Source organism: Argentina anserina, chromosome 6 (assembly GCF_933775445.1).
Source record: "Argentina anserina chromosome 6, drPotAnse1.1, whole genome shotgun sequence".
In the NCBI taxonomy this organism is placed as follows: domain Eukaryota; kingdom Viridiplantae; phylum Streptophyta; class Magnoliopsida; order Rosales; family Rosaceae; genus Argentina; species Argentina anserina.
The window spans coordinates 4,834,648-4,861,676 of NC_065877.1; the positions used below are offsets into that span (position 1 = coordinate 4,834,648).

General features: G+C 38.5%; 3 protein-coding genes across 3 annotated transcripts; all 3 read right to left on the reverse strand.

Annotated features, from left to right (window-relative positions):
* Positions 1 to 12,744: 12,744 nt before the first annotated feature.
* Positions 12,745 to 17,724, reverse strand: LOC126800234 (MACPF domain-containing protein CAD1-like). The gene is made up of 7 exons (XM_050527556.1): positions 16,999 to 17,724; positions 15,076 to 15,314; positions 14,795 to 14,990; positions 14,537 to 14,614; positions 14,193 to 14,376; positions 13,925 to 14,088; positions 12,745 to 13,463 (listed from the first exon to the last, which is right to left on the reverse strand). The coding sequence occupies exons 1-7, from the start codon at positions 17,260 to 17,262 to the stop codon at positions 12,828 to 12,830; spliced, it is 1,761 nt and encodes a 586-aa protein (XP_050383513.1). The 5' UTR covers positions 17,263 to 17,724; the 3' UTR covers positions 12,745 to 12,827.
* A 967-nt stretch (positions 17,725 to 18,691) lies between these two features.
* Positions 18,692 to 20,535, reverse strand: LOC126800238 (pentatricopeptide repeat-containing protein At5g15300-like). Its single transcript, XM_050527562.1, has one exon. It carries the CDS (start codon positions 20,470 to 20,472, stop codon positions 18,877 to 18,879), a length of 1,596 nt encoding a protein of 531 aa, XP_050383519.1. The 5' UTR covers positions 20,473 to 20,535; the 3' UTR covers positions 18,692 to 18,876.
* Positions 20,536 to 20,946: 411 nt separating this feature from the next.
* On the reverse strand, positions 20,947 to 24,827 carry LOC126800255 (serine/threonine-protein kinase STY13). The gene is made up of 6 exons (XM_050527583.1): positions 24,113 to 24,827; positions 23,596 to 23,728; positions 23,244 to 23,439; positions 22,520 to 22,644; positions 21,633 to 21,791; positions 20,947 to 21,486 (listed from the first exon to the last, which is right to left on the reverse strand). Exons 1-6 carry the CDS (start codon positions 24,280 to 24,282, stop codon positions 21,187 to 21,189), a joined length of 1,083 nt encoding a protein of 360 aa, XP_050383540.1. The 5' UTR covers positions 24,283 to 24,827; the 3' UTR covers positions 20,947 to 21,186.
* Between the last annotated feature and the right edge of the window lie 2,202 nt (positions 24,828 to 27,029).

Sequence of the window (27,029 nt, forward strand, 5' to 3'; positions counted from 1 at the left end):
AGACTGATATATATGGGTGGTGTTCGGACGTGGAAATGTGGAATGATAGTATTCAGTGAGGCATGACAATGCGATTTATAGAGGTCAGAAGATTTTGAATATGTGAACCACAGTTGAATGAGTTGATTCGCTCGACTGCTTCATTGCATTTTTTTTTTTGGGTATTTCATTTCATACCTATTTTTGGTGCATGCTTTTAAAATAAACTCACATATTATTTAATTATAATTTTTACTCAAATATTGTCAAATAAGATACTAAATTGTCTTTCGTTTTAACAAAAATTACATATTGCCACTATTTAACTCTAATTAGTCAACTTTGGTATTAATTTTTTTTTACCTTAATTATAGATTGAGTACGATTTTGCAAGTTTCCTTTTGAACTCATCATTATTACCAATAGATTATATTCAAATACCTTAAGATAATGAATGTACAACTTATATTTTAGTGATTTAAGATTTTCGATTAGATTGTTAACTTGGAGAACTTTGTTATATCAGTCTTTTTCTGATTTTTTAAGTTTCATTCATCTATTAAATAACCTAACTTAAAGGTATGTGGGACTTTAAGTGTTTAACCTAGTTAGTAGGTATCTCTTTAATTACAACTTAAGAATGAGAAGCATATCTATTTAGAAGGTTCATGTAGAATTCCTAGTTCATAGATATATATGTCTCATCTATAGAAATCTACCTTTTATTGAGGAAGACAATATATAAGTGAAGTTTAATATGCCTCTTTATTAGTTATTATAGTGTATGTATATACCTATGATTCTTGTCCAGAATATTGTTTAATACCTCTTACAATGAATTAATATGACAATATACCTAACAAGAAGGAAAAAAAGATAATTCAACAAGAACAATATATACCTCACGATGAGAAACACTTACTGAATCAAGATCGTTTGGTACCTTATATACCTTCATATGAATTTCTCATATAATCTTCATATGACTAGCTCCTATTGCTTGAAAAATAATAATTGGTGTAAAATTTTGCAAAATGGAATTGATAAAAGAAGAACAAGAAGTTGCAAAGCTAAAATTTGTGATGAATATATATACATATTGATATTAGCAGTATGAATTAAATACAATGAAACAATTATGGATACAATTGACGAGCTTCACATTCAAAATTGATTTTTAAACCTAAGATTAAGAAAATTATTTAATATAACCTTTTATATTTTAGAAGGGTAGATTAGACTTATACAAAAATAAAAATTGATAATAATAAATGATTTTGGGTGTAAAATGAAAGAAAAAATAGATGTGGGCTTAGATTTAAAAAGGTGCTCTAACTCTATTATTGGGTTTAACTCTAATTTTCTCTTTTTTTTTTCTAACAGAAGACTGACTTGATTCGCATGCTTACAACCGGAGACGACTCTCGTTTTCCAAATGCAACTGTTTGTCAAGCAAGTAAATTAAATGTCAGCTACTTTCAGTAGAAAAGTAGTGTCATATTAAGTGCAGGGTCCAATTTCAGCTGTACGTTATCTTCCTCAAAGGCAGCTGCTATCTCTTTCTCGTCGGAAGTTTCGTTTGCCATGAAACTGATACGGTGTCAGCTATCATATGACATTGAAGCAGAGAACTACTGAAGTCGTTTGTGAACTGGTTCAAACATATCGGCATGGTAATCTGTGGTTAGTGTAGTATACATGAACAGCAATACCAAGTTCAGTCCATAACTTGGAATTTGTTGATTTTTCAAGTCTTCTATTTTCATTAATGGTGATGGTGGTGGTGATGTCTTAATTTCTTAATTGCAAGGTAAAGATGGAAAGGAAAGAAAAATATCTTTATATGTGGATGCTCCCTGCTCCTGTCGAGGATCCATTCCTTTGACGAGGATGAGGAGGTTAATAGCTTTGCTGAGGTATTTTGCAGCATGGGGCATTGCCTTGGACTTTAAGGCAAAGTGACATTAACACTAGAATTGAGCTGTTCTCGGCTGTTGATAAAGGTCCAACGCTACGAATGGTTTTTCCATGACATTCTCCTGTAAAGCAGTGAGAAAATTCTTCCAATATATTCATGAAAGATCAGAATCCTTGCTAGACAGATCCCCCAAGGAAGGAGAGATCTCTGAAGCAAAACTTATTATCCTGTAAAGCAATTATATATGCTGGTGAAGCCAACTGGTTTTCTAGGAAATCCGCTCAAACAATCATATATGAATTCTTCTTAAAAAAATCATTTAGGAAATGAAAAATGCAGTAAAATTTGACTTCTTTCAAACTAGTACTACTAGTGGGAATCATGCATCTTTGTCCAAACGCGACTGCTTTTGGTGTCCAATTGCAATTATAAATTATTGGCTCCAAGGAAATTAGCACCAATGTGATTTTGTTCCAACTTGCTAAGCTTGCATGGAGGAAGTTGAAGACTAGTCACACCTCTGCAGAGTCTAGCATTTCCAGCAACTGAAGTCGCCCGTGTATTCTTAATGACACCGCTAGTTGGTAACGCTGAAGGGATGATCCCATTAAATAAGTTGCCTTGCTAGTGTAGGACTTCTACACTATGGCAACTGCCTAGGCTTCTAGGGAGTTCTCCTGATAATATATTGTCCTAAAAGGAGGGACGTATTGTAACCATGATCTTCAACCTATGTGTCATGGCACAGTTCGAGAGACAATGGCAAGCTGATACAGCAGTCATTGTTCCTCTTTACCCATTACTAGTTGTTGTTTACATATAATATACTAAAGTTTACTCCTTTAAAAAGAAAATGGGAGGGAACAAATCGCATATATATTTACTTGATCTACTGTGTAGTTTCATAAAATTAACTCGAATTTACTAAAAATTATTTACGATCACATTTCCAGGAGCAGCATATACTCACTATAATAGAGGATCAGGTGGTTGCTTGGACTAAAGATTCAACTCGACCAATTTTGCCATTGAAAATGGCAAAAGTTCATGAAAGTCCAAAACGATCGCTAAATGCATCCTCTTCTCAAGTGCACTACACACCAAAAGTATGCTAGATGAACCTGTAAAGAAGCTGCATCTTTACCTAACAAAAAACTGAAACTGCACATTATGATGCAGTATACACTACACTTGTAACGACCCTAAAATTTCGAGCTTCAAAACTCAAAATCTTAGAATCGTTAAACACAAAAATAATCTCAATGAAATCGAAATCATTTTAATGTCGCAGCGGATCACATCTGAGTTTAAAATATAACTCAGTCAAGCCGATTATTACAAACCCAAATGATAATTCAACATATAACAAATGGAATTGTATAATCCTCACAACAACCTCACAAATAAAATCACACCAAATCTCACACACAATCCACGCTGGAACCTCACCACGACTGGATGCGATCGACTTCGAGTTTTCGGAGTCGTCACTCAATCACCACTACTCAGCACCTGCGGAAGTATTCCCTACACCATTGAAATTGGTGCACCGGGATTGCAACACAAACCCGGTAAGCTTTACAGCTCGTATGAGTAAAATATTAAAATAACTCAAGTCTCATAAAAGACACAACTCCACATCAACACAGTATAATGAAAAATCATGAGAAAACGAGCAACCCATCTGGTTACTCTAATACTTTCACAAAATGGTATCTAATGAGCGCTGGTACACATCCGTTACCCCTCACTTAGTATACCGCTGATGTTGGGCAACCACCCGCCACCCAACATCCAAAACAAGCTGAGTACCCATGATCAGATAACCACCCGTTACCTCATGCAGTACTATGGCAGACAGACTAGAGCTCTAACTGTATCGTAACCTTCGCCCGGCCAAAGGCTAGGTTCCGACTTGCCTCACATGTACAATAATCTCACATCATATTGTACCACACATCACGTCCGAAGACAAATCACAATATTTCACATTTTCCGTGATAAATCATGTACAATAATCACACATCATATTGTACGTTTTAAAACTTTCACGATATATCCACAATAAAAATCATAACAGTATATTATATAGCAAACTATATATATTCGTACTTATTTACCATTTATACAATATATAAATAGTCCACTATATCCTATACATGTCATATTTCATAAACACCTGAAAATTACGTACGATAATCTCACATCATATCGTACCATTTAAATCACACACATGCACAATTTTTCTGTCACCGAAATGACTATTTTTAATGAATTAATAACAGTACGTAATTTAATGAACTATATATATATATGTACTTATTACCATTATACTGTATATATGTAGTCCACAAAATTATATACATGTTGTAATTCATCTGATAAACACACTTGTAAAAATGTTGAATCACCACGAGGGTAGATTCGTAATTCAGTGAGATTTTTACTCACCTTATTGACTTGAGCGTAATTCCACAATTCGCGATGCTAATTCCTTTCCTCGATTTAACGATCACCTTAAAAGAATAAGAAAAGAATTTAGAATCGTTTCGTAAACCTTTAAATGCCCAAAACAGTAATATACGGTTACTGTTCAGCAATTTTGGTTTATACGAAGTTACTGTTCACTGTTCACTATTCACGGTTACTGTACATTACTCAATTAATACGTATTTCTGTACGTATAAATATTATATACGTATTTCTGTACGGATAAATACTATATACGTATTTCTGTACGTATAAATATTATATACGTATTTCTGTACGTATAAATATTAATACGTATTTCTGTACGTATAAATATTAAATACGTATTTCTGTACGTATAAATATTAAATACGTATTTCTGTACGTATAAATAATAATACGTATTTCTGTACGTATAAATATTAATACGTATTTTCTGTACGTATAAATATTAATACGTATTTTTGTACGTATACGTACGATTTAAATGTAAATACAACTCAGTAAATAAAATTTACTAAATTACCCTTTTACAAATTACTTTTTACATTTACTGAAAGTAATTTATAATTACATTTACCGAAGGTAAAAATTAATTACATTTACCGTAGTAATTAAAATTTACATTTACATTTACCGTTACACAGTAAATTACCAAAATACCCCTTTCAGTCAAAACTATTTACACCGCCGCATGTGGCGGCGCGTGTGGCACACGCGCCACCTCCGGCGGCCGCGCGTGGGGCCCACGCGCCGAGGCTAACCACGGCGCGTATCACGCCACCGCCGCCTCCAAAACCACCCTCTCCCTTCCCTCTATCCTCCTACGGTCCAAGGCAGCCCCTCCGCCACCTCAGACCTCCCCACGCGCCGCCTAAAGCGGCGGTGTCTCCAAATCGCCTCCACCCCGATTCTTCCCCAAATCTTCAACAATCAAATCCCAATCCATCCACACACATCACAACATCAATTTGAATGTATTCTTACCCAGATTAGTGCTCTAAACGCGTCAGGAATGGTAGATCGTCGACAAGCTCCTCGCTGGATCTTCAATAGTCGACCCGGCTTCTTGGCGGCGGAAACGAAGCACGGCGTGCTTGCGGGTGGCAGCTGAGGGTCGTGCGGTATCCTAGTGGGCGGCGGTGAAGGTCTCCGCAGCTTGGAGGCAGCGAGCAAGGGGCGAGGCAGAGGGAGGCTCGGGGACGAGTGAAGCCTCTCGGCGGCGAGGCAGCGCCGCTAGCTCGGGTTGCTTGCGAGGTTGTAGGGTGCGGTGGTGCTAGCCACGATGGGCTGGGGGCGGCAGATCGGCGAGGGAATTCGAAGGGGGAGAAAGGAGGGTCGGGCCGAGAGAGAGAGAGAGAGAGAGAGAGAGAGAGAGAGAGAGAGAGCGGCGAACGAAAGGAGAGAGGGAGGGTTTCTGAATAAGGAAACCCTAATCCCCTAAATGTCTATTTATATTAGTTTCCAAATCGGAAACTAACTTCCGGCGTTAATAACTTTTACGTACGTCGTCCGATTAGAACGCGTCACATATCCACGAACTCGTAACGACGAGCTCTACAACTTTCATGAAGGAAGTTTTTGCAACCGAGCGACGGAATAAAAGTCGATAATTTAGTTCGGAAACGTAACGTTTTTCTTAATAAACGTTCCGAAAACGTTTCCGTTTTTTCGTTTCAAAACCTCGCAAACAATCACATTCGGTAAAAATCAACTTCACGACTTAATAGAATTCAAAACAAATCACACATTGTTTTTGAAAATCTAGGGTTATTACAATCTACCCCCCTTAAAGGAATTTCGCCCCGAAATTCAGGCTCACTCAACAAATAACTGTGGATATCTGGTCATCATGTCTGACTCTAGCTCCCAAGATGCGTCACCCTCATCATGGTGACTCCACAGCACCTTGACTAGCTCAACTTCTCTCCTCCGAAGCTTCTTTGTGGATCTATCCAGAATACGAACCGGTTCGACAACAAAAGTGATATTTCCCTTCACCTCAATGGTGCTATGAACGATCACATGCGACTCAGATGGTCCCTACTTTCCCAACATAGAAATGTGGAAAGCGTTGTGAATGCCCGACATGATAGTTGGCAAGGCTAGTCGGTATGCTAGTTTTCCCCCTCCTCGAGAATCTCAAAGGCCCATCATACATAGGAGCCCACTTTTCTTTCTTGCCAAATCTCACTACACCTAACTTCGGTTCAACAGATAGGTGATCGACATGGTCTACCCTAAGAGTCTCATAAGGTGCCATACCGATGCTGGAACAGTAACTGTTGTTGTAAGCAACTCAATCGATTCCCAAATGATCTTCCCAGCTACCTATAATATACAGCCTATAAGCTCTCAGCATATCCTCAATTCCCTCAACTTTCTTCCAAACAAACAGTCTGTCACGTGTTCTAACATTAACAGCCACATGTGAGTCACCAAACTATAATGATGTTCTCGGTAGCGATGTCAACATACCCCTTTGTCTAATTCACCACTCTCTTGCGGTTATCAGACAATTCTCGAGTCATGAGCTTGCCCCTCACCACTAAGCATGGTCAAAAACTCTCGACATCTAACACGAGTCTAAATCAATGTTTAACACATGCCTACTACTTGCATCACACACATCGGTTTTCAAGGTAATCATACTTTTACCCACAACAGTACCGTTATGACTTCACCTCAACGCATAGCTAGGACCATGAACCTACCATTCCTTTCAAACCGCAAAACAATCTGCTTCTATAATCGTCTTATTAAAACCATCAAAAGTTGTCGTACATGATACCCACCTAAGTACCATATTTGTATCGGCTACACGGTAAAGAAGTCTTAACTCATCAAGTCCACGACCACCACAGAACACCACCTTGGACTAAGAATTACTCTCGATCAATACACCAGAGTATAGATTAACATACTCACATGGCAGTAGAGAACCTCTACCGCCACTCCAAGAGTGATGCGTCATGCATCCTACCACCCTCATCAAAACTTACCGTCGAAAATTTATTTCAGCTTCTTACTTCTATGAGTGGTGTGCCACAATTTACGAGTCAGACTAAGGAGGTATTTATCCCCCAATGGTGGGACATGAAAATTAAGTGAATTTACAGGGCAAAATCCAATAAGACACAACCGAGATATACTTTACCCCCTGGTTCATACCTGCCTCAAATTCCTGACATACGGTCCCACGCAAACGCCCCAGTGGCATCATCTAACGTATTGGTTTCCCCCACCGTTGTAGTACTAATAAGTTCTGAAATTAATTCAACAACAGAAGCCGGTTAGTGGGTCCACTGTCTCCTCAAAATCAACCCAAAAATGGTTGCTACATCACCACTCTAAACAGTTGTTTCTTTACTTTCATTAAGAACTCTCATGGCCAACACATTCGGCCAACATACTTCTCTGCAAGCAGCAATATAATTGATTACTCCTTTTTGTAAAATTTATCCCTTGTTGAACACTTAAATCAACTTCGCCTTATCCAACAATAAACAATCGGATGCATAGAGGGAAAAGAACCTCTAAGTCTCCAACACTAACACCACTTGCACTTGAAAAGAAAATTTGATTCTCCACTATTTCTTTACCGGTTGGAAGGTGCTTGTCACGAAAAATTCGTCAAAACACCATTAAGCTAAGGTCATCTCATACCTTACCTTCAATAGAGTTACTTCATCGCCATTGCGTCTCATTTGTACTTGTGGTATTGTGAAGTTCCAATCCCCAACACCACAATAATTAAATCCTCGAAGATCAGTGTTCTCATTTAAATGCTCATCTAGCAATAATTAATTCATATCGCCACATTGAGATTTCTCCATCACCTTATATTTCTTGCTCACCCAAAGAACAATGCGTAACATCAATTATCTATAGCCGAACCAAAACAAGTTTGGAATGTCACGTCGACAAAATGTGAATCTCAATTCAATAATTGTATTACCACTTTATGGACGTATCATATGCCCTACCACTCTGTTACCAATAGCGTTAGAGATGTCAGTCACGAAAATTTTCGTTAACCACCTCCAACCTATGGTCTACACATCTCTTACCTGAACATAATATCTCAACCTTGTTAGGCTTCAACTTAGATTAGTTGCATAACTAAAATCTAGTCTTTAACATTTAAACACTGAACATCCCTCAATATAGGGTCAACGCTCTCTATCAAGACTCTTTGATAGTTCTCTGCCCTGATAGGAAACTATATACTCAAACCTGTTAGCATTCCAGTATTTGGATCGCATGTCAAACTCAGAGAGTATTGTAGCCTCTCTAAGCTGATCGCACTAGTCATTAAGTCTTTGAATTCATTTGTCTCATTCATACGTCGTCTTCGTTATAGGGGCTATAACACAGTATCTCCTGAAATGTCTCACTTTACTCTGATATCACAACGATGTATGTGATAGCTACTTCAGATCCACATACTCAACATATGCCATGACTCAAACTCTCATGACATTATCCGCCTCGAGTCAAAGATACGAAACTCTGATTTCCTGGGTCTACGAATGAACCCACCATGTCAAAACAATCAATCACCGTGTACTGCGTACTCAACCAATCAATTCCTATGATCACATCATAGGTGTGATCCGGAATCACGATCAAATAGGCAGAGAACTCTCCACTTCCACTCACAATAGGACAAGCCTTTCATTGTCTCCAATTCGAGGAACACTCCAAATGCGAAGTGACACATAGAGAGTTTCTCATAGATGTAGGAGTCAATCCTACCATCTCTTCTACCGAACTATCACTAATAAGTGTCGATATCATCTTCTTCTCTTTCTCAGGGTACTCAATCATCTCAAAGTAGATTATGATGCCCTCGATCCAGTGGTCCACTACCATATGATCCAGGCCTCTATGAAATAAGACGTTGACAGACGATTAAAGTCCTTGATCAACTTAACACACGACTATCGTCGTCTCTAACGACAGTAGCACGGTCAACCTGTTCTGCCCGTGGAACAGCCTCCTCGTAAAGGTTCTCCACATTGCGGGCTCGGCCTGCAACCCTACCTCGGCCGCGACCTATCGTCCGTCCTCGGCCCTTTTTCCAAATTCATCACCATTCAACAATTAACACTCAGTCATACATGTGAAGTCTCGGATTCGACAAAATAGATCCAACTAATATCAATCATGAAATCTCAGAAGAAGGTGAATCATCGGAGTATCGTCACAATACTCTCTACAGGACCAAACCATAAGGTATGGCTCCTAACACTCTCGCGTACCCGGCGACATATCAATACCGAGGAGCATGTGATGGGTGCCCGCCTGCAGTCGGATCATCGCTCCCGGATGATATTGATAATCACCAAATACGCACTTAGGCTCTGATACCAACTGTAACGACCCTAAAATTTCGAGCTTCAAAACTCAAAATCTTAGAATCGTTAAACACAAAAATAATCTCAATGAAATCGAAATCATTTTAATGTCGCAGCGGATCACATCTGAGTTTAAAATATAACTCAGTCAAGCCGATTATTACAAACCCAAATGATAATTCAACATATAACAAATGGAATTGTATAATCCTCACAACAACCTCACAAATAAAATCACACCAAATCTCACACACAATCCACGCTGGAACCTCACCACGACTGGATGCGATCGACTTCGAGTTTTCGGAGTCGTCACTCAATCACCACTACTCAGCACCTGCGGAAGTATTCCCTACACCATTGAAATTGGTGCACCGGGATTGCAACACAAACCCGGTAAGCTTTACAGCTCGTATGAGTAAAATATTAAAATAACTCAAGTCTCATAAAAGACACAACTCCACATCAACACAGTATAATGAAAAATCATGAGAAAACGAGCAACCCATCTGGTTACTCTAATACTTTCACAAAATGGTATCTAATGAGCGCTGGTACACATCCGTTACCCCTCACTTAGTATACCGCTGATGTTGGGCAACCACCCGCCACCCAACATCCAAAACAAGCTGAGTACCCATGATCAGATAACCACCCGTTACCTCATGCAGTACTATGGCAGACAGACTAGAGCTCTAACTGTATCGTAACCTTCGCCCGGCCAAAGGCTAGGTTCCGACTTGCCTCACATGTACAATAATCTCACATCATATTGTACCACACATCACGTCCGAAGACAAATCACAATATTTCACATTTTCCGTGATAAATCATGTACAATAATCACACATCATATTGTACGTTTTAAAACTTTCACGATATATCCACAATAAAAATCATAACAGTATATTATATAGCAAACTATATATATTCGTACTTATTTACCATTTATACAATATATAAATAGTCCACTATATCCTATACATGTCATATTTCATAAACACCTGAAAATTACGTACGATAATCTCACATCATATCGTACCATTTAAATCACACACATGCACAATTTTTCTGTCACCGAAATGACTATTTTTAATGAATTAATAACAGTACGTAATTTAATGAACTATATATATATATGTACTTATTACCATTATACTGTATATATGTAGTCCACAAAATTATATACATGTTGTAATTCATCTGATAAACACACTTGTAAAAATGTTGAATCACCACGAGGGTAGATTCGTAATTCAGTGAGATTTTTACTCACCTTATTGACTTGAGCGTAATTCCACAATTCGCGATGCTAATTCCTTTCCTCGATTTAACGATCACCTTAAAAGAATAAGAAAAGAATTTAGAATCGTTTCGTAAACCTTTAAATGCCCAAAACAGTAATATACGGTTACTGTTCAGCAATTTTGGTTTATACGAAGTTACTGTTCACTGTTCACTATTCACGGTTACTGTACATTACTCAATTAATACGTATTTCTGTACGTATAAATATTATATACGTATTTCTGTACGTATAAATATTATATACGTATTTCTGTACGGATAAATACTATATACGTATTTCTGTACGTATAAATATTATATACGTATTTCTGTACGTATAAATATTAATACGTATTTCTGTACGTATAAATATTAAATACGTATTTCTGTACGTATAAATATTAAATACGTATTTCTGTACGTATAAATAATAATACGTATTTCTGTACGTATAAATATTAATACGTATTTTCTGTACGTATAAATATTAATACGTATTTTTGTACGTATACGTACGATTTAAATGTAAATACAACTCAGTAAATAAAATTTACTAAATTACCCTTTTACAAATTACTTTTTACATTTACTGAAAGTAATTTATAATTACATTTACCGAAGGTAAAAATTAATTACATTTACCGTAGTAATTAAAATTTACATTTACATTTACCGTTACACCGTAAATTACCAAAATACCCCTTTCAGTCAAAACTATTTACACCGCCGCATGTGGCGGCGCGTGTGGCACACGCGCCACCTCCGGCGGCCGCGCGTGGGGCCCACGCGCCGAGGCTAACCACGGCGCGTATCACGCCACCGCCGCCTCCAAAACCACCCTCTCCCTTCCCTCTATCCTCCTACGGTCCAAGGCAGCCCCTCCGCCACCTCAGACCTCCCCACGCGCCGCCTAAAGCGGCGGTGTCTCCAAATCGCCTCCACCCCGATTCTTCCCCAAATCTTCAACAATCAAATCCCAATCCATCCACACACATCACAACATCAATTTGAATGTATTCTTACCCAGATTAGTGCTCTAAACGCGTCAGGAATGGTAGATCGTCGACAAGCTCCTCGCTGGATCTTCAATAGTCGACCCGGCTTCTTGGCGGCGGAAACGAAGCACGGCGTGCTTGCGGGTGGCAGCTGAGGGTCGTGCGGTATCCTAGTGGGCGGCGGTGAAGGTCTCCGCAGCTTGGAGGCAGCGAGCAAGGGGCGAGGCAGAGGGAGGCTCGGGGACGAGTGAAGCCTCTCGGCGGCGAGGCAGCGCCGCTAGCTCGGGTTGCTTGCGAGGTTGTAGGGTGCGGTGGTGCTAGCCACGATGGGCTGGGGGCGGCAGATCGGCGAGGGAATTCGAAGGGGGAGAAAGGAGGGTCGGGCCGAGAGAGAGAGAGAGAGAGAGAGAGAGAGAGAGAGAGAGCGGCGAACGAAAGGAGAGAGGGAGGGTTTCTGAATAAGGAAACCCTAATCCCCTAAATGTCTATTTATATTAGTTTCCAAATCGGAAACTAACTTCCGGCGTTAATAACTTTTACGTACGTCGTCCGATTAGAACGCGTCACATATCCACGAACTCGTAACGACGAGCTCTACAACTTTCATGAAGGAAGTTTTTGCAACCGAGCGACGGAATAAAAGTCGATAATTTAGTTCGGAAACGTAACGTTTTTCTTAATAAACGTTCCGAAAACGTTTCCGTTTTTTCGTTTCAAAACCTCGCAAACAATCACATTCGGTAAAAATCAACTTCACGACTTAATAGAATTCAAAACAAATCACACATTGTTTTTGAAAATCTAGGGTTATTACAACACTCAATAGTTTAGCAGCGAATATTTCACTCTTAAGACAATTTTTCCTTTTTCCACACCAAGCTTTCCACCGGTAACCAACCAATGACCTGGATGATCTTGCGGCCCCTTGCTCATCTCTGACATATCCAAAAATTTCGCCAACTTGCTGCCCGTGTTATTTTCTCTAGAACTGGAACTTGAGTCACCGGCATTGACATTTAAACTTGTAGACTTCCCTTTCTTTGTCTTTTCATTTGGGGAATGGTCCCACAAAGATCTTCTTATAGTGCAGCCAGGCAGCCTTGAATATAATAGCTTCATGAACAAAACATTTTTTGATCCGAAATCCCAAACTCCAAGCTGAGCTCCTGTGACAACGTAGACACCAGAGAGATCGCCTATGAAGGTTTCAGGATTCTCAATAGGTGTTGTGCTCACATGAGAGAAATTTTTCCACTTCACAGGCTCGAACCATCGGCTATCTTGCTCCTCAGGTCCTTGCCACTTTGGAGCACCGATTGCAACATGGGTATCCCAATATGGTAGAAGGATCTTTGGAAGAGAAGCCAAGTGTTGAAGATGGATACAAAGACGATTCTGCTTGCTTCCTTCAAGACATAATCGCAAGCCTGTCACTGGCTTCCGTCCAACTGTAATCTGCATGCAAAAAGTTTGCTGAACGTGAATCATATAATAAACTTGAACAACAAGTGATATTTACCATGAACATATGGCATTGAATGATGTATTAAACCGCAATGAGATATCATGAAATGCATATCTCATGTTTTGAGGTGTTACTCATATGATGCTAAAGAGTCATTTAGGTATCTTAATTCTTAAGGAGGTGATAACAGACCACTAAGATCAAACGAGTCTCAAGTAATTTAAAGAAGCATTTTTGCATTAAGGAGATGACAACATGAGATTGAACGAGTTTCAAGTACTTAAAAATAAGCATTTTTGGACTACATATATGAATAATATGATACATGCTTGTCTCGTTTCTGTCCGTTACATGATAGAAATCCATCTTTGACGGCTATGAACCCTCCCAAAAGTTGAAAGGCTCTGTGAACAAAGTAGTTATTGCCACACAAAAATATAAAAGCTGGTACCTGCTCTTGGCTGACATACAGTTTTTGCCCCATTATGCTGAATTGCAAAGATGGGCAAACGGGTTCCTTTCTTTGGTGGGCAAGATTTTGGTCATATACAGGAGCCCATATTCGAGAAATCTGAAACTCTAGGAAGTATCTGAGTTCTTCTATTGGAGGCTTATCTGAAAGATACATTTCAATACAGTTAGCACGACTACTTTGATACTAATGATAGAGCACAAAATTAGATTTAAGCCATCCCTGATGTATTTTTTGGTCGTCTTACATTCAAGATATAGACCAATAGCTCGAACAAGGTGCTCCCTTCCAATTATTCCTTCAAGAAGAGCTGTTATAGGAAAAAATGTCATATCGATTACATCTGGAGAGGCCTGGACAGTTCTTGCCCAACGGATGTGATTTTGTTCCAGCTCGTCTCCTCCCCTTCTTCGGAAAATGACAGTAACATCCTGAATAAATAAATAAAAGGTAAATTATTATGAGGTTTAAGCTCTTATGGTCATTCCTGAAAAGTAACAGTCACATTCAGTAAGGTAGGGCAACTTGGGACCAAAACTAAAACAAATGTTTATATCATCAGTGATCAAGTTTTGAGTAGTTGGTACATACTTCTTTCCCAGCAAGATATGGTGCAGTAGTCGGTTGAGGGTAGATCCCCTGACTGTTGAATAAACCAGAATCAGACCCCTAGAAAGTTCGGAAAATAGAATAAAATAATCAGAATTTAAGTGTCCAACAAAAAAATTCAGAAAAACATATATAAAATATAAAAATCTGAAGAATAAAAAGAAGAAGAGGAGGAGGAAAAAAGTCAAAATTAAAAGTACGAAATAAAACAAAAAGGGAATCAAACAAAGTGGAACTAGCCTTATCCTTGAAATTCATTTGACCTGAACTTGTATTGCTTTCTGTGTCTAAGAACCTCTGATTTCCAATGTCTTGGATGTAGTTCTTGATCTCCATGGTTGACAAAGGAGAAGATTTGTGTTGTTTGACGTAAATAACATCTTTTCCACCAATAGTTACAGATGTTATGACGTGAGTGCCAAAATTTTCAATAAAGCTGGGAAGTTATAGACACCAACAGTTAGGTTATATTCAAAATTCTTTCATCATGAATTTCCTACAGGAGTTCCAATTATTCATACCTTGCCAAGGATGTGGGATCCCAACAAGTTGGGATAGCCCGTTTCACATTTTCTTGTAACATCAATGGGGATTTTAGAAGATGGATCTTAGCAAGTGGAATGTAGAGGCCATCCATAGAGAGTGTCTTTGTTCCTGCCATATCAACATGCTTTGAACCACTGAAGCTAAATGAAAAATTGAAACTCCCCACAGGATAGCTTCCCGATATATAACACCTGTCATTGAAATACTCCACCATCTGCAATCATTCACCATGAGGATCATGTCAAATAATTTCAAAACATATATAATATTAATGTGGCTAATGCACACATCATTCTGGATGCTAAGAGAATATGGATGAGAGCTGTTCTCTGATGTAGTTGTAAGGAGAATGATTCCAACACATTTAAAAATTGGAATTGATTGACAAAGATTTATGTCATGTGTTTAAATAAGTATATACTTATATATCGGTAACTGGATATAAACACAGACACACACACACATGTACCTTGATAGATGAGATGAGTGCAGCATTGGATGTAAAGGATTAATAATGAAGTTGCGACCTTCAACAGTCTCATACATTTGAAATATTAACAGATGCGAGGAATATTGGAGTAACATATTTTCCAACAGAAGCAAGCATTGGTTACATACAACTCCATACCATTTCTCCAATATCAAATAGGAGCAGTGGCACCCATTTATGAGCAGCCTATGGTACTTACAACAATAAACCGAAACCAAATTATTTCTTTTGATTCTTCTCAATTTATATAGCAGCTTCCTTACGCACAGATAGAAATGTTGATTTTTGCTAAACTGAAAGATCTACACTTCGTTGTATCCCAGATGTGATTGTCTTAGACCTATAACAAAACTCAAAAGAAGTGGGGATGAAAAGAACTTTTAAGAAAACAAAGTAATGTTCTTCAAGTTCTGTAAACTTTCAGTCAAGTTCTAGCATTCCCTCCCTGTCTCTCTTCAATACAAACAGTTAATGGCAGCCTCAACTTCTGAAAAACAAGTGCAGACCAATGTTCTAACAGATGTTCTTCATCATCATGCGAGTGATGCCTGAGTACCATTCACATGTTAAAGCATTTGCTCATCCTTTCACTTGTTAACACTTACTGAAGCTGTATTGTTTTCATTAAAACTTAAATACTGTCCTTTGTTAGGCAGCTAATCTAGTTCAGACAATTGCATAACTAGCTAATCTTGAAATTAGCTATCCAATTCTATCTCCATTAAAAATGGGTTAGATAATGGAATTAGAAGATTTATTTACTTATTGGCTATCAGTGCAGCAATATTGTAAGATATTTTCCAGATGTGAACAAAGGCAGATGGAAAAAGATGGAACCACTTGGAGTAGAATTACATGCCTTATAGTCGGACATCTAAATGACAAACGTACCTTAACATTTCCAATATTTCAGTGCATCCTAACTGCTGATTTATTCTATTTCAAGAATTATATTGTGAAAGTACCAATTTTCTTGATTCAAACACTCATCTTGAGTTGTTGACCCTTGCACTTGCTCCACCTATAGTTCATTGGAACTTATAACTTGATCCTGAGTTGGAAACTACCTCAAACAAGTGCCTAACAACCTGAGGTTGAAAACTGATGAATGGCTTCTCTGTTTTCTAAATCCACAAAATTCCTAAAATGGCACCAATGTGGTACAATTTTTATATATATATGTGTGTGTGTGTGTGTGTGTGGGAAATTCCAATCATTTAGAACTAGCTCTTTACTGCTAAATGGTTCCATTTCATTACATACTTTGATTACTTTCTATCTGACATGGATTACCACAACATATGAAAATCTAATGTACAAACAACATACAGACATCCACCACCTCAAAACAAACACATTAATTTGAGGCCACACAAGCATAAAATAGAAACACATTCCAAGCAATTACCTCATTAAAGCTGCAGACTGCAGAGCTCTGCCGCTCCCTGGACTCCTTAGAGAGCTTAATATCCCTGGAAACATTAGGCACAACTACATCATCATAAAGGCAGAGCTCCCTGGTATGCTCCTCATCAACCTCTAGTACCCTAGACCCTGCCACACCCTTACAATAAAGCAGCCTGGTATCATAGTTCACATCAAACCCTCTTCCCAGTGCCTGTACAGAGTTCACAGCAGTATGCAAAGCTGCCACATTTTCCCCCATTCTCATCACACAAGTGACACAACCTCCAAAATCCCCCCAACTCTTTCTCAGCTCAGAATCAGAACCAGACCCAGTTTGGGAAACTCACCTAAACCCAAAACCAAGCTCCCTGCTTCCCTTCTAGACCTCAATAACCAGAACCCAACTGGCAACTTTCCCGGAAGCCCACCAGAAACTGAACAATCATGAACTTTCCGGTATTGGGTTTCTGAAGACTCCACCTTTCTACCATTTTCTAATCTAAAGCTTGGTTCTTGACCAGTCTCCCCTCACTTTCTGTAATCCAAATCCTCCTTGGTAAGTTGACCAAAGACAAAATCTTCAATAAAGATTCGAACTTTGATACAGTGAACCACTCAATCTGTATCTTTAACTTCTCTAGATCTCAAAAATCCATGAAAAAGATTACCTAATCCCTCTTTGCTGCCTACCCTGCTTCTCCTCTCCACACTTTTTTCCCCGGTTAAATATTCCCTCTCAAGTCTTAACCTTGGACAAGTCACAAGTGCCATTGACTTGAAGTTTTATTTTACTTTTTTAAGGTCTAGTTGTCCATCATGATCTGGACACGTGTGTCTCTGGTTTGATTAGATAGGTCTGAGGTTGTCTTTTTGACTCGGTCTGTTGGGACTGAGAGCTATGGGATTGAAGCTAACAGGTTTTGTTTTGTTTTCTATTCTAGTCGACGTTGTCTTCACGATAGTCTGTTCAGTACTCAACAATGTCGATTTGATCAGAATCTTGGACCAGCCGATTGGGATTCTTAGTGTTCCCATGAACAAAATAAGAATGGGGGCTGCCAATTATGGCTTCGGAAATTTGTACAGTTTGAGAATGGGGTTTTTAGACCCTTGAATATTTCTGCATTTGTAGCTTGCTTCTTAAGTTAAAGGTCTTAAGACCTTTATTTATCAGATGGATAAGTCGAGCTACAATTCCCTTTTAACCCCTTACTCCGGAGGTACATGATTGAGTTGATTCTTGTATTCAAATTTTATCCAGAAAACTACAAATGAAACATGTACGTGCACTGTGACTTGTCCCTATAAGTTTGGCCATGCTGAAATATATTACCCTTTTACCAAGGGAATCATTGTATATGGCCAAAAATCTGAAAGTAATAGCATAGTGACACCTCTGGGAGCATATAGGGTATGAGTTCAACTTTGAGGAGAAATTACGGTCCGGTTTGGACCACCGTTTATCACAAAGTAAAAAGTTGTGTGCAGAAGTTCATTACTGAACTGAATTTCTAGGCTGCCAGTCAAATTCTCAAAGTAAACTAAAGTTCCAACCCAGATATGCACGCATCGATAATTGACTATTGTTGCCTTTCAATGATGACATTCTATAAATGTAAATTAGAGTTATTACATCTAGCTAACAATGACAGTTTTCTCCTGTTTTCCACAATAACATTCTAGAACTCTTCTCATTCTCAAAAAAAAAATATAATAATAATAATAATAAATAAAACCAAAAAATCAACCATCCGAAACTTGCATGTCAAACTAAATGGCTTCTCTTTAAGTTGGGAAATAAGCATCCAGCTGAAACTTTTAAGTTAGCTTGCTTGCGTGAGAGTAGTACCGGGGTGCATGAACTTGTGCCGCTAATCATTTATTTCATTTCTACATGGCTGAAGCCGAGGCTTTTGGGAACTCCCTTACAAACCATCTCACCCCTCAACCTCTCAACATCCTGCCATCGTTCGGCTTCAGCGTAGATGTTTGACAACAAAACATAATCTGCATCCGTAAGAGATTCCAATTTGGCTAGATGCTCAAAGCACTGCTCAGCCAATTCAACGTTCGCATGTACCTTACAAGCACCCAACAAGGTTCTCCACAACAAACAGCTTGCCAGGGAAGGCTCCCCCTTGATCATCTGGTAGGCTTCATCTAACAAACCGCACCTGCTAAGAAGATCAACCATGCAACCATAATGCTTAACATCCGGCACAATATTGTATTCTTCTTTCATGTAATTAAAGTACCGGCGCCCTTCTTCCACCAAACCCTTGTGACTACAAGCAATGAGCACCCCAACAAACGTGATCTGATTAGGCTTCACATCACCACCCTGCTTTTCCATATCTTCAAACAACTCCAAAGCTTCCTCACAGTGACCATGAACAGCGAACCCCATAATCATCGCATTCCAGCAACCAACCGGTCTCATCTTCATCCCACTAAACACTTCTCTAGCCGAACTCAACTTGCCACATTTACAGTACATATCCACAAGGGCAGTCCCCAAGTACCCTTCAATCGTATGCCCATTTCTATTCAATGACTCGTGAATCTTCCTTCCAATCTCCAACTCACTAGCTTCAGCACAAGCCCCCAATACCGATATAAGCGTCACCCCCGTAGCTTCCACTTCAGCAGCCTGCATTTCCCTGAACAGCTCCAACGCTCCATTATAATCTCCAACCTGAACATATCCAGCAATCATAGAATTCCAAGACACCGCGTCCCTCTCCTCCATCTCTCCAAACACCGTCTTCGCCGCCTCAATGTCCCCCAATCTAACATGCCTTCCTAATAACGTATTCCACGACGCCACATTCTTCTCAGGCATCAGCCCAAACAGCTTATCCGCCGAGTCGAAATCACCAGTCTGATCATAAGCAGAGATCATAATGTTCCAAGACGCAACGCTCCTCTCAGGCATTTCGTCGAACACCTGGCGTGCATGCCCCACCGACCCAAGTTGAGCGTAAACAAACAGCAACGAATTCTGAACATACAGATCGGAATCAAACCCCGACTTCAAAACCCGGCAATGAATCTCACTTCCCTTACGATCAGTCCCCAGTTCGGTTACCTCTACAGCGTCTCTCTTCATAGCTTTCACGAGTCTCGCACAAGCTTTAAGCGCAAAGTTGTAAGTGAAATGATCGCACTCGACTTGGGACACGATCATGTGATTGTAGACATGAATCCCTCTGATGGGAAAGTCGCTGTTGGCGTAAGCTCTGACCATGGTGCTGCAGATGAAGGAGTCGTCCATGGTGGTTTCTTCGAACAAGGATTGCGCGTGGGTGAGGCAGCCGAGAGGCGAGACCGATGCGAAAGCTATGAGCTTAGAGACGAGAGGTGTGCGAGTGAAGATGAGGCCGGTTTTGGTGAGGAGAGCTTGCGCTGATTCGACTTGTTTCATGGAGGAGATAGATTGGAGATGACGATGAAGATGACCAATGTAGGAATGCATTGCGGTATAGTTTAGTTTTGGAAGTTAAAAACTCTACTTAAATATAACTGGAACTTTAAACTAAATTATCGCAATATAGCTTGTTGAAATTTTGATTTAATCATAAATCCTAAACTCTAATTATAAGTATCATTGTTAGAGGCCCGGAGTACAACTATCGAATTGAATTGAGTAGCTAAATACTACTTTTTAAAAGGTATGGTGTCTGTCACATGATGAGCTGTGACATGTTGATTAGATAGGTCGTGTCGATTAGCTAGATTAACTGACACGGTAAAATCCATCGGTTTAAATCTCATTGGCATTGTAAGCTTAACGTGAGGTTGGTTAGTTATAGCCTAACTGATATGATAGGAGTCATGGGTTTGAATCTCAAATGTTGTAAGAATAGATGAGCAAGAGATTTTAATGAGAGATTTTATAGAAAAAATGACGACAAAATTGAGTTAGGAGACTCGATGCCTAAAACGAATGAATTTGTGAAAATACACTATGTTTATTGAGAGGGAGGTACCATTGGTATGAGGAGAAATTTCCAAAACCAAGTAGTTTTTCTTCACAATCAAGTCACCTACACAATGTGAACCGTCCCGAATCCCTTTGATTCCATCATTGTCTCCGTAGTTAAATAAAGTCACTAAACATTGTTTATACCAAATCTCCCGCAAGGTGTTGCGTCAGGTGAAACAAAGAGATGGATTCGAAAAAGTTTGGTCAGCTTGATTGTGTGTTCTTGTTCTTCTTAGCATTGAAGAGATGCCTAATGAAAGAAAACTTCCCTCTTGCCCGGGCAGATAGTTCAGTAATGGTACCGTTACTTGCCGCAGCAGCTGCTGCTTCCTTGCTGTCATTGTCCGCTAGGGGTGGTGAGGGGGTGAGTTTGAAGAAGAAAGAGTTGAGCATGCGGATGATTTGGCTGAATGTAGGCCGTACATTGGAGTCCTCAACCCAACATGACTGGATGATGAAGGCAAGATCAGGGGAGAGATCCTCCGGAAGTCGAGGCCTCTCTTGCTGCATACAAAATGGACGCAGTACAAGAGTAAGCAACAAACAGGGATATCAGTCTACAACTCTTTACAGATGAAAAAAGGATTACACTCTTCTAAATACGTTAATATTGACGTCCAGAATAGCAGAAATAACATAATCAGTCTAACCTTGAAAGCAGCAGCATAGGCAGCCTGCAAATTAGACATGCCTTCAAAAGGCATGCGATTGGTCAGCAATTCCCATAAGACGATCCCAAAGCTATACACATCAACTTTGTTATTGTAATGCTTCTTCTCTCCTTGCCGTAGTGTGACAGTGCTATATAGCTGCAAATGCTAATGGTTGGTCAAAGTGAACTCCCAAGTGTGCAAACATAGGAGAAACATTATTAGAAATCACTATATATAGTGTGCTCATTCAGTAACAAACCACAAGGTAACCCCATGGGAACAACCAAACAACACTTACTAACATCAGTAAATAGGGGATGTAAAATTGACTCCAAAGTTGTGTTTTAATGATAGAAAGATTGTCAGTAACCAGTTCTACAACCCTGCATCTCTACCTCACTCCACTTCAAGTCCTAGAAAAGTAAAAAATCGAGCACTGAAAAAGTTTGAACATTAAGCTAAAGTTATATCTTACCAGGAAGGTGCTAATAGTCCCCCAGAACCAAAAGCACTCTTCACCCCTAGAGTAGTCAAGACTACAGAATGCAAGCACAAAATGGAACATCATCTACTATAGGTGAAAAATTCAAGTGCCGCTATAAATACATTCAAAAGCCCAAAACAAAGGAATAACTTTTGTCATTCTGCACTCAATCAAATAAACATGCAGCTTTTTTAAAACAGGAGAAGAAAATATTAGTTCCACTTTCAAGAATCTAAAGAGAACCCAAAAGACTGGAGAGGCAGAAACAAATTAAAGGTGTCGTGCAAGAGAAGATAGGAGAAGCATTCACATTCACCTTCACCAATTTGCTGAACTAAAAATCAGATCTTGATTAAGATAAAAAAAAATCAAAAAGATCAAGGTAAACAGGTTGACAAACCTCAGGAGCCATCCAACGGTAAGTCCCAGTTTCTGCAGTCATCATCTCAGTCACAGTTTCTTCTCTTGCAAGACCAAAATCTGCAAGCTTCACAGATTTCTGATTTGCCGTAAGCAACAGATTGTCTGCAATCAGACATTTTCATATGTATCGTTAAACTAGAAAGAAATAAATCATACTCACTGAGCAATACAACAAATGCTTTATAAATTAAAATTACTAAACAAAAGCAGCAAACATTCTATCAAAGTCAACCACACAAAGAATCCAGGTAATACATACGAAGCAATCATATATAACTGCCTGTTATCTAGATTTATATCTAAATTGTTGGTCCTAAGATAACATGACATGATCCCTGCGGTAGAAATTTCTGAACTAAGAGAAAAATCCAACGTAATCAATAATTGACAAGAGAGTTCAGTATAACCATAGAATACTGATAAAAAATAACCAAGAAAGAAAATAATATGAAAGTACAAAAAAAAAATAAAGCTAGGTAAATGCAAGGCTCAAGTAGTGGTGCAATTTATAACAACTTCATGAACAGAGAATCCCAATTAGAGCAGAAAGTTATAGTTAAAGTTAAATTTAGAAGTACTGAATGTCATCCAAATCAACTATATCAATAGTCTCAGTAAGTGTTAACAACATTTTGTTACAATACATAAACCAGAATAGAAAATACAGTAGTGAAGTACAACTCAAACTAGCCGTAAAATACCAGGTTTTAGATCTCTATGTATAATGCCATTGGCATGTAAACATTCCATTGCATGAGCGATGTCAAGAGCAAATCTAATGGCCACGTGAAGTTCCAAAGGATTGGGACGAATACTAATGAGATACTTCCGCAGTGACATTCCAGGTAATAGCTCAGTAACTATCACCATAAGAGGATCCTTACAAGCTCCAATAAACTGTAGAAACCAAAAATGAGGTATTACTCAGTGAAACTAACACAACAGCCAAAACCCTGCACCAGTTGAAGCAGGCAGAAGTACAATATCAAACTTGCAGTTGAAATGTTTTCTGCAAAATGAACTTGTAACGACATGTTTAATCCTGACACTAACCTTGACAAGATTTTCATGCTTTACTCGAGTCATCATATTAACTTCACGGGCAAACCGATCCTCAAGTTGAGCTCTTTCTTCAGAAGTGCTCCCACGATTAAGAACTTTGATAGCAACAATCTGACTACCATACCTGGACAAAAAGCTACTCATGAACACTGTGCCAAAGAAAAACAGTCCTAAACATCTGATGACATCAGAACTGGTAATTGCCACTGGTTTACACTTTACAGACAAAAACAACTCAAAATCTAATTCAATTGACACAAGAACAGTGTTTAAATGGTTTCCTCCTGAATTATACACCAATTTAAAGTTTTAAACTCAAACGAATGTTATATCACATGTCCAACACCCCACATTGCCACAAGCATATCCTCTTATCACAAGAGAGGTCGCTTCCACATAATCAACAAAATAAGCACCAAAATTAAACTGGAATCAGCAGATACTTTCATTTCACGACAGCAAACAAGAACAAACATAATGGTTTGACCAACAAAGAACTGAGCATTACCTTCCTTCATAAACTTTCCCATGAGCTCCCTCCCCAATTTTCGACCCGATAAACAACAACTTGGGATCAACCAGCAGGCTCTCGTCGACTTTCAGCTGCTGGGCCGTAATTGAACCGTTTGAACCCGAATTCCTCTGCTCTCTTCCTCCACTATTCCCACTTCTACTCATGTTGCAACCCTCAAATCATTCCTAAGCTCCTCATCCTATATGATCCCCCACAATTGACATTATCCACTAAACTCTCCAACTATCCAGTCTCAGTAAACATCTGACTCAATTTCCATATCATTCTCAGTCCACCATAACACCAAAACCCAACTCTTCTGAAAATCAAAACTCTCTCTTCCACTCTAAACATCACCCAAAAAAAAACTGAACTTTCTCCCCACCAAACTAGCTCCGATTAGATTCTTCTAACGAAACATTGCTTGAGCTTGAAGAAGCCTCGGCTTCCGTGCACATACAACAACCAAAGACAAAGCCTAAGATAAACACAAACCCAACAAAAAATCCTAGACCAAACAAAGAACCACACTAAAATTTTCTTCGAGGAAAATGAGATTGACTAAACAAATTAAAGCTAACTACAATCGGAATCTCCTAGCTTCTAGTTAAGTTCCGACCTTAGTTGGCCTTACTTTTAGACTTGTACAAACTCAAATGGAAACCTATCCCCCTAGAAAAGCGCGTCTAAAGTCTCGGAGTTTCTCTCTCTCTCTCTCTCTCTCTAAAATAGCACCTTTTCTCTCTCTCTCTCTCTCTAAACAGTTCCGATGATGATGATAGATATTCCGAGTATCTGTTCCGACCGAGGACCAGGGTTTTGATTAAAGTTGTGAGAGAGCGAATTTTATTTTTAATTTTTTCAAAAGGGCAATGCGGGGTGGCGAATGGGAGACGGCCACGTGGAGGGCACAAATTGGACTTTTCGTTATTGTATTTGTATAGCGTCAGAGATTTGGACGTTCCTGGTTGAGAATCGATTGGCTCGGCTCGGCTCGGCTCGGCTCGGCTTTTTTCTTCTCCTTTTTCTCCCTCGTGTTTATTGCCTATTATGTTTATTTGAAAGTTAGGCCAGTCTTTTTCGATTAATTATTCTCTTTATCATATATTTTGGGTTTGTTATTGATTTTAGAGAAAGAGACAGTGTTGAAGTTGCATTTGAGATAAGTGAGAATACTTGTGTATGTGATGTGGATGTTGATATTTCTCCAAATTATAATGAGCACTAATATTATAAAAGCTTTTTTCTTTTCTTTTTTTTGTGTTTTTTTTCAGATGTTCATCTTCTCATCTTGATCCTCTAGAAATTGAGATGCTGCTCGATCTTTGGCATTTTACTTTATTTAACTGGTATCATTATATCCTATAGTTGCTAGATAGAACTTGCCCTTTTCATTAGGTAATATCACTAATTTGTTTGACATTTGGTTCATAAACATATATTTACATATCGAGGTGAACCGTGAACGTAATGCTATATATGCAATGAGTTGACATTATGATATGAAGACTCAATAAGACCAATTCTCATACCTTACTCTAGATTATCAAGATGAATATGTTGTTAATATGTTATAATTCATTCTTCACAAAAAAAAAATAGAGCCAAAAGAAAATGCAATGTAGTGTTTCTTTATGGTGTGTTTGGATGAGGAAAAAAAATTTAATTGAAAGAGATGATTTTATAATTCTAAAGGCAATCTCCTCGTCTGACAACTATAAATGATTTATGTGGAAAATAAAAACAAGAATTTTGTTGTTCAAATTGCCCACTTGAATTCCTCACAAAATATGTGTCATGTGCAAATTCATTTCTAGTGTTCAATTATCTTTCTAAAAAAATACTTTTTTTTATATTTCATCTCTTTAATTTATTAATCTATTACGAACTTAAAATTCCATATAAATATAACCAAACAGTCTAATTTACAATTAATAAATTTTAAGATGTCATCATTTTTATAAACTCCATGAATTTTATAATTTTCTCATCCAAACACACCTATGGATCAATAGATTTCTTTGGAAACAATTACTCATTCTCAAACAAAGAAAACGACTCGATCTCTCTGCAGTGGCGGATCCTGGACAGGTGTTTATGGGATGCTTGATCTAGAATTGTAATCTAATGAGAGTTTGAAATTTGGCCGAAGGCAAAAAAAATTTTTTGACAATGTACACATAAAATGGGATTCAACCAATGTGCACAAAATACTTTGTGATTCACACTTTTGAACTAATTGTTTTACATTATCTGCATCAAAATACCTCCAAGCATATGTAACCGGGAGTGGAGGGAAAGCAAACGCATAAAGCCAAAAAATCTCAAATGGGAAATCTCCAATTCGATCATAACATCCCGTGTTCGCTAGAAGAGTGGAGGCCGCGCATAACTTCTTGATGGAATGGTGAAGTGAGCTCAATCCCAGGTGCGATCTATCACTCTAATTTAAGAACTAGACTTTAGTTTTTAGGGTTAGAGATTTAATTTTATGGAAAAAAAAAAGGGAAGAAGACACAAAGTGAGAAAAAGACGAAGAAAAAAAAATTGGTGTTCCGAGTGAGATTAGAGAGATTGGTGTAGGAGGAGATTGAGTGTGGGTGAGTATATGTGAAGGTGTTTGTGGGGGGATTGAGTGTGGGAGAGAGTATGAGATGGTAGCTCAAATTACAAAAAAGAATTAATACCATTTTTTTTTCTTTCTAATTGACTTGGAGATATTGAGCATCATTAACAGTGTGAAAGGATCCGCCCCTGTCTCTCTCTGAATGGATATTAAGCAAGTTGGACATTAAAGTATGTCATAGTAACACTATGTTTTTATTAATTATTAGTGGAAATGCTAAATTATACGTGACATTGCCTTTATAATTATAAAATCGGAAGAATAAGAAAAATGAGGATACATATG

Coding starts and splice junctions, on each gene's coding strand:
- LOC126800234 (XM_050527556.1), bottom strand. CDS start 17,262: ATGAGAATGGGGGAAAATGTGGCAGCTTTGCATACTGCTGTGAACTCT. Junction 14,615..14,794: donor AAATGAATTTCAAGGATAAG/GCTAGTTCCACT, acceptor CGAACTTTCTAG/GGGTCTGATTCTGGTTTATT. Junction 14,089..14,192: donor TATTGGTCTATATCTTGAAT/GTAAGACGACCA, acceptor TGTATCTTTCAG/ATAAGCCTCCAATAGAAGAA.
- LOC126800255 (XM_050527583.1), bottom strand. CDS start 24,282: ATGAGTAGAAGTGGGAATAGTGGAGGAAGAGAGCAGAGGAATTCGGGT. Junction 23,440..23,595: donor AGCATGAAAATCTTGTCAAG/GTTAGTGTCAGG, acceptor TGGTTTCTACAG/TTTATTGGAGCTTGTAAGGA. Junction 22,645..23,243: donor ACATAGAGATCTAAAACCTG/GTATTTTACGGC, acceptor GTCTGATTGCAG/ACAATCTGTTGCTTACGGCA.
- LOC126800238 (XM_050527562.1), bottom strand. CDS start 20,472: ATGCATTCCTACATTGGTCATCTTCATCGTCATCTCCAATCTATCTCC.